The following is a 7,931-nucleotide window of genomic DNA, read 5'->3' as shown; positions in this document are numbered from 1 at the left end:
GTATACAGTTATAAGAGGGTAATGTGCCAGTTACGACGGTAGCAGCAAAGATATTTCAATTCTATGGTAGTGGTGAATATTTAAAGGATGGGGAAAGGAAATAGTTTTCTCATCAGCAAAAGAGTACCAATAAGTAATAAATAACAAAACACATCAGCAAAAGGTATTTTAATAACTAATTATTATAAAAACAAATTGAACTAAATTAACTCTAGGAACAACACAGTGGTTATAAATATATATCTATCATATGTCTTACGTCATCTAAACATAAAACCTTAGAGAATTGTTTTATAGCTTCACTATGGTTGGACTCTGGTTGTGACAGAATGTTGGTTTTTTTATTAGATACAGAATGTATAAGTTGTTAGTATTTGATTCAGCTCCAACATGTTAAACCGGTTTAAGCAGTTTATATTAGCTACAGCTCTGCAAGCTAATTCGGTCTGCCTTAGTCACAACAACTACGTCAGATACTTGATTTATGTTCAGTGAACAAGAAGATGAACTTAACAAATTAGGTGATCACTAATGGAAATCATTGTCTGTCATCAACTTAGGTATGCCAATCAAACTTTTTTTTACTAACAATTAACTTGGTTGTATATATTTTTTTATTTTCTGGGAACTTCAAAAATAAAAGGTGTTCCATGATTTACTGCAGTATCATTAGGAGGTTTATTCAATGAAAGGGCTTTTTGTTTGACCAATCATGAGAAATTTCATATCTGTAAAGCACCTATATTTTTGTAACACCATTTTATTTCTTTGAAAATTCACAAATAAAGAGAATTGTCTATTATTTTTATTATTGCCAATTGAGATGGGGGATACCACCTTGGTGCATATTTTAACCCAAATATGAGTGTATTATGTAGTGAGGTACCCTGTGTAGCTATGTTACTCACTAAGACGAGTTGTTTCATTAGCCATGATCATGTATTTATTAAAAGTTCAATGATCAAGAACAGCTTGGTCATGTTTCGAACCATCAAAAAGCATCCCACTTTTCTCAGGGTAGAATCGGCCCTATTGTCTATTCATTATCAGAAATCTCAGCTCTCATAGGAATATAACTAAAGAAAGTCATTGCACCATAATCTCTGTAGTAGGTAATTAAAGAGTTTTAGGAGTACCATAAATAAAGGAGTTTTGCAGTGACATTTATTTTAGTTTTCATATTGATTTTTTTTCTAATATGGTTTTTTTATTCCATTTCAAATACGATTAGCTAACATGTTAGATGCTTTTTATGAAGTGCTGCAACAAAGCTAAAAAAAAAATAAAACAGTCAAAATAAACCCTGTGAATAAATTTACCCTTCCTACCCATATCTAATTCCTATTATCATATCGTAGGCCTACTTACTTTCCTACAGCTCTGTTCCTTCTAGTTTGCAACTATGTAATCTAGTGATAGTCAAAACCAGAAATTTCAAATCTCAAAACCGAAACCGAAACTTAAAAAATCAAATCCCGAATCTCAAAACCTAAACGCGAAACTTTTTTACTTAGCTGGTTACAAAGGTCAAGATTACAAAATACACATAATCATAAAATGTTAAGTATGCAATTCAAACTGAAAGAGATCGACTCCTGACCGTGACATAACATAAATATGTGAATGTGACTGATAATCTTAAAACCCAATACAACATAATTTTTCATTAATCAACCAACAAAAAAAATTAATTAAACTTCTAACACCAATATAAACATGAATATTAGATTAATTAGAACATTTAGTGGTCAATATTTCTTTGTGTTTAGTAAATATTGATGTGAAACTAAATTGTATTTAAGATACCTTTTGAAGTTCAGAATAAAATTTATTTGTTTCATTACTGTTAATGGTGTTGTTTGCTCTGTTGCTACCAGCTTGTTTGGAAACAGTGTTCAAAACATTAACAATGGCACAAAAAAATGTCAGCAGTTTCAAAAATAAAACTGCAAAAATCTTCAATTTCGAAACTTTTGAATCTCGAAACTTGGTGATCGAATCTCGAAACCGAAACTTTTCCTAAGTTTTGATGGTTTTGAGATTTGAAATTCAGTTTTGACACATCACTAATGTAATCTATATATTTATTAGGCAAACTTGAATTTTGTGATAGTTGAAGCTGCTATGCATCCGATCACCAAGATTAAGGGGTCATTGGATGGGTCGTAGATTTGCCATGACACAAAACATTTTTGAAATTCCATCAGGGCTCTGCCCCAGTGGCCTTCAAAGTTTCCATGTTATCCTTATAGTGAAAATAAATGTACATTAATTGAACACATGAATACTATGAAATTTAGACTAATATTTGAAACCGCTGATTGTATCTATATAATTAATACGCTACGAAAGTTTGTCGTTTGAACTCCTCCTTCATTTTTTAACCGATTTTATCCATTGACATCTCATTGGAAAGAGTGTGTTGCGTAGATTTGCAAACTGGCCTTACATTTTTGAAAAAGTCCCTTGGGCTCTGCCCCAGTGGCTTTGAAAGTTCCCATGTTATCCTTATGAAGAACATAATTGTTTACATTTTGATCAGCTGTATAATTTAATTGCTGTTATTTATTTTTCAATTCAATGAAACACATTGAGTACATTTATTTACTATTTGAGTTTGTGTAAACATAACCCCCAAGACAGATCGTGTTAGTAATGGTTGTATCTTAAATTTGTGTTTGTTTACAACCTAACAACCTATTTGTTAACAACCTATTTATGGTTGTTTTGTGTCGCTATGACGGATCGTGTTAGCATGATCGTATCTAAAATTTGTGCATTTATCGTTGTTTTGTATAGCTATAATTTGTTTATTTGTTGTTTTTTTTTCTTTTAAACGACAACGAAACATAAACAGGAGGTGTAATCTTGATAACAACCGCAGCTACAGAACTGTGGCGCGTGATAGGCTTAACTCATCACAGTCAGCACCTGACTCTGGACAATCTCAACTATTAGGTTACAAATGCACCCTATCACTACCCCAAAATGATTTTTCGTTCTCAATTGGCCCTCTATCAATGACCTGTGTTGCCTGTACAGCGGCGAGGCATTTTGAGAAGGAGAAGACCGGCCGGAATGCTTTAGGTTTATTAAAAACGAAGATAAACATGGACAACCTTATATGGCTATAAGTCAGGAAATATTTGTAGAAAACATTAAAAAGCAATACCAGGTTATGAAATATGATACAATATTTACAGGAAAAGTTGATAACTGTTATATACAGGGAGCGGCAGAAATATCTGACGGTTTTCAAGCGAGTACAGTCCGGCAGCCAAGTGGTGGAGGGAGGTGAAGAGCGGCTCATTCTCAAGGCCAAGTGATGCCATTTCAGTCGCCATAGAGCAGTGGACCGGTATACATCGCGCGTTTGTCGTTGAGGCGTATTTTAAAAATGGCGATTCTGTTGTTGATACGCAACGTAAGTTTCGTAGGCATTTTAATGTGGCTCGTGGGGAACCTATCCCATCCCGAAACACCATCAAATGTGGGTGGATACCTTTAGATCCACAGGATCAACTGCAAAATGTTCTTCTCAACAGTGCAAAATAAAGACAATCCGGAATTGTCCATATCAATAGAGCAAAGTCAAGTAGAGACAATAAAATTCACAAAATTCTTAGGTTTAATTGTGGATAACCATTTGAATTGGGATCTTCATGTTCTTCATTTAGTAAAAAAGATTTCTTCAGGATTATACGCCTTAAAAAGAATGTCATTTTTATGTAATCTAGAAACACTAAAATGTATTTATTTTGCTCATATACACTCACATCTGTCATATGGTCTAGCAATCTATGGGGGCACTAGTGCACAAAACCTAGATAAAATACTTAAACTTCAAAAAAAGGCTTTGCGAATAATGTTAAACCTGGAACCTAAAACATCTGTAAGAAACTACTTTTCACAATTAGATATACTAACTGTCTATGACCAGTATATTTTAGAATGCATTATCTCTGCCAAAAATAACATTCATAAGTATGTGTTTCGCAAAGATATACACTTATATAACACAAGAAACAGAGATCAAATAGATATACCCCGGCATAACCTCACTTTTTTCTCAAAGAAAGCAACACAAATCGGATGTAAATTTCTTAATAAATTACCATCAAATCTGAAAACTAATATACACACAAAGGGATTTAGGAAATTAGTAGGAAAATATCTCCAAGATAAAACTTGTTATTCTATAGAAGATTTCTTTTTATAGCTCTATTAATCCATCCTATAATCAAGCTTATTTGCTACCAGCAAACTAGAGCTGGTTGTAGGTATATATTTACAAAAACGATTTCAATGATAAAGAAGAAAAAAATACAAATTGCAAGATCTAGTGACTGGTGAGACTAACTAACCAAAAGAGTAAAAAATGTTTTAACTACATTCATAAATACACAGCATTAATAAAGGATTGTATTGCATAGATTTAGCAACGTATGTAAATAAAATAATGTTAAAATAAGAAACATAATGTACTTGTTAGTTCTTATTTCTGTGACTCTATTCATGTATGTATGTACAGTTTGAATAAAGATGATTTGATTTGATTTGATTAGGCCTACAGGCCGTCCAAGGTCAGTGAGGACGCAGGAAAACGTGGAGCGAGTGCGACAAACTGTGCTAACGAGCCCGCATCGCCCGGCGCGTGGACAAGCTGCTGCTCATGGCATGTCTGAGCGCTCTATTCGACGAATTTTGCACTCAGACCTTCATTTTCACCCATATAAAATAGCAATCGTCCAAAAACTTCAGTTTTAGCCTCCTGATCACATTTAAATACTAAATAATGGTGTAACCTGCATCTATGTGATCAATGTGTTGCTAAAATGCAACCGGTTTCGACTCACAAAGGAGTCATCGTCAGGCCAGTACAGATGTCTTCTTGCTTCATTTGAAGGTCAATTGACGACCTTCAAATGAAGCAAGAAGACATCTGTACTGGCCTGACGATGACTCCTTTGTGAGTCGAAACCGGTTGCATTTTAGCAACACATTGATCACATAGATGCAGGTATTTACACCATTATTTAGAAAAAAATTCAGCAAAATTCGTCGAATAGAGCGCTCAGACATGCCATGAGCAGCAGCTTGTCCACGCGCCGGGCGATGCGGGCTTGTTAGCACAGTTTGTCGCACTCACTCCACGTTCTCCGGCGTCCTCACTGACCTTGGACGGCCTGTAGGCCTACGTTTTGCAGTTGATCCTGTGGATCTAAAGGTATCCACCCACATTTGATGGTGTTTCGGGATGGGATAGGTTCCCCACGAGCCACATTAAAATGCCTACGAAACTTACGTTGCGTATCAACAACAGAATCGCCATTTTTAAAATACGCCTCAAGCGATGTATACCGGTCCACTGCTCTATGGCGACTGAAATGGCATCACTTGGCCTTGAGAATGAGCCGCTCCCCACCACCCTCCTCCACTTGGCTGCCGGACTGTACTCGCTTGAAAACCGTCAGATATTTCTGCCGCTCCCTGTACATCGTGAGTATCTCCATGAGTTACACACCGGTAATCTTTGAGTTGACTCTTTTAAACTCATTGTAAATATGACTGTTATTCGTTTTGAAATAGCTTTGTAATACCATAGATAAAACATACTCCCTTAGTAGATTTCTCATCCTTATGGAACAGCTGAATACAATTTTATTGTTAGTTCTGTACGGTTTTCTGTAGAGGTCGTGTTTTGTTTACAATTTGTTTCCCGTTATTACAGCCATTTAAAACCTCGTTTAACCAAATAATACGATCTAATCATAAACAATAACTTGTCCCCTAGTTATATAACCAAACAGTAAAGCAAAAATCAAGAAATAACCCCTAAAATAACGGAAACAAAGTTTCATCGACACTAGCGCCTTTTTGTCTCTTACATGAACTAGACACGAAAAACGTGCTTCAAAATTTACAATGGGATGAGAAGTCTACTTGTGTTGGTTAGTCTATGGTAATACTTTGCAATTGCTCAAATTCGAGCAACATGTACACTAGTTAAAATTAAAACTAATGGTATCTTATACAGTAAACAAATTTTGTTTTTCTTTTCGTTTTTGTTTGGCTCTTCTACCCGACCGATTTTCATGATTGAGGTCTCAAATTGAAAGTATGCACGCACAGATTTGCCATCAAACATCGGCATATATTTGTCTATAATCCTACTCGGCATATTCGTAAATGAAATTTGCTCCCCATGTATTTCTTTTGGGAGTTAAATTTGGTTTTTCTTTTCCGAGTTCGTTTGGCTCTTCTACCCGACCAATTTTCATGATTGAGGTCTCAAATTGAAGGCATCAAACAACAACAAAGGAAAACCTACAACACTAATAAAAAAATCAAAATAATAACCATTTTGAAATACTAAAGGACACACTACATTAACAATACAATATTACAAGCAATAAGTATTTACAACAATACAGCTGTTTTACAAGCAATATTTACAAGCAATATTTAGTTAGTTAGGGGTGTGGTTTATTAATCATTGTGTTTGCTTGATTAATTTTGTCAAGTTTTCACATAAAGCATCGGCAAATATTTACCTACTGTATTACTCAACCAAAACACATAATTTGATTTATTTTCTAATTCTTACTTCAATTTAAGGTGTACCTTCACCAGTTATAATTTTATAATCCTATATATTTTAGTCTAAGAACCTTCAGTGAAATACTGGCTTTCATTTAAGCTATTAGTTATTCAAATCGGACGAGTTTCAAGTAAACGCTAGGTGAACAACCAACATTAAAATTATTTTTCATAAGGTTTTAATATGATTAAAAATCAACAGCTCCATTATTGTTCATGTTTTTCTATATGTTTTAGGCTCAAAATAATCAGTAAATTATAGGCGTCAATTTGAGCTATTAATCGTTTGAATCAGTTAAGCTCAAGATACTGTATTACTCAAACAAAAATCATAAATTTGAATATTTCTCGGATATTATATTAATTTTAACGCTGCAGAGCAGCATGGGTCCTCCAAAGTACCCAAAGTACTCCAAAGTATCTATCTAGTAAAAGATTTATTAGATTAGTTGAAAAAATAAATATTTACTCTATTTTTGTGGTTTAAAAATTGGCGTTTCACTGCATGACACTTTTGGTTAAATGAATTTTAATTTAGCTATACTATTTGTGGTGTATTCAAGATCTTTGTTTTGCTGAAACTAAATACCAGAAAATTATTTAATGAGGGGAGGATATCAATGTCAAAGGAAAACAATTATTTTTTATTGAGTTCCATCCCTTGTAAGGGATAGCAACTACATTCTCCTGTATGATTATTATGTGCTCAAGAATAATGATCAGACTTTCTTGATATTAGTTTTAAACATATTTTCCATGATTGAAAAGAATATTTGATTATATCGAATAGGTGAGGATTAACGGGTTTGGACATTTGCCGCGATCACAGAAGACTATGATAACGTTTCCATGACCGCGAGAGACGACTATAATGTCTACAAAACGCGGGAGATGCTCAGGATTTTGCCGTGATAGCGGTTGACGATGCTAATTTTTCCGTGACCGTGAAAGGCTATGATACAAACCGGAGATGTTCAGGATTTTGCCGGGATGGCGTATGACTATGATGACGTTTTCATGACCACGGAAGACGACGATAATGTCTACAAACCGTAGGAGATGTCCAAGATTTTGCCACGATCGCAGAAGACTGTACTAACGTTTCCGTGAGCCCAGGAGGTGATGATGCAAACTGAAGAAGATATTTATAATTTTACCAGGATTGGGGATGACTATGATGACGTTTCTGTGACCATGGGAGAAGACGATATAATGTCTACAAACTGCAGGAGATGTCTATGATTTTGCCGCGATCAGGGAAGACTATAATGAAGTTTCTGTGTGGATGTGGGAGATGATTATAATGTATATAACCGCTCAAGATATTCAGG

The 7,931-nt window shown here is 34.7% G+C and overlaps 1 protein-coding gene across 3 annotated transcripts in view; it reads left to right on the top strand.

Moving 5' to 3' along the window:
• The first annotated feature begins 445 nt into the window (after positions 1–445).
• The window catches only part of LOC128982705 (phenoloxidase-activating factor 2-like), a 66,612-nt gene continuing 59,126 nt past the window's right edge, over positions 446–7,931 (top strand). For all 3 annotated transcript variants that reach the window (XR_008489715.1, XM_054401697.1, XM_054401683.1), the window contains exon 1: positions 446–560. Coding sequence is in view for 2 of the 3 variants with exons in the window: in XM_054401697.1 (XP_054257672.1) it covers positions 532–560 (29 nt within the window). In the remaining variant the exon portion in view is untranslated. The remainder of the gene's footprint in view (positions 561–7,931) is intronic.

This window comes from Macrosteles quadrilineatus, unplaced genomic scaffold (assembly GCF_028750875.1).
Source record: "Macrosteles quadrilineatus isolate MER2022 unplaced genomic scaffold, UCM_ALF_1.0 Scaffold_1__1_contigs__length_201487025, whole genome shotgun sequence".
NCBI lineage: Eukaryota > Metazoa > Arthropoda > Insecta > Hemiptera > Cicadellidae > Macrosteles > Macrosteles quadrilineatus.
The sequence above is the reverse complement of the archived record's forward strand: the minus strand, read 5'-3'. Positions and strand labels throughout refer to the sequence as shown.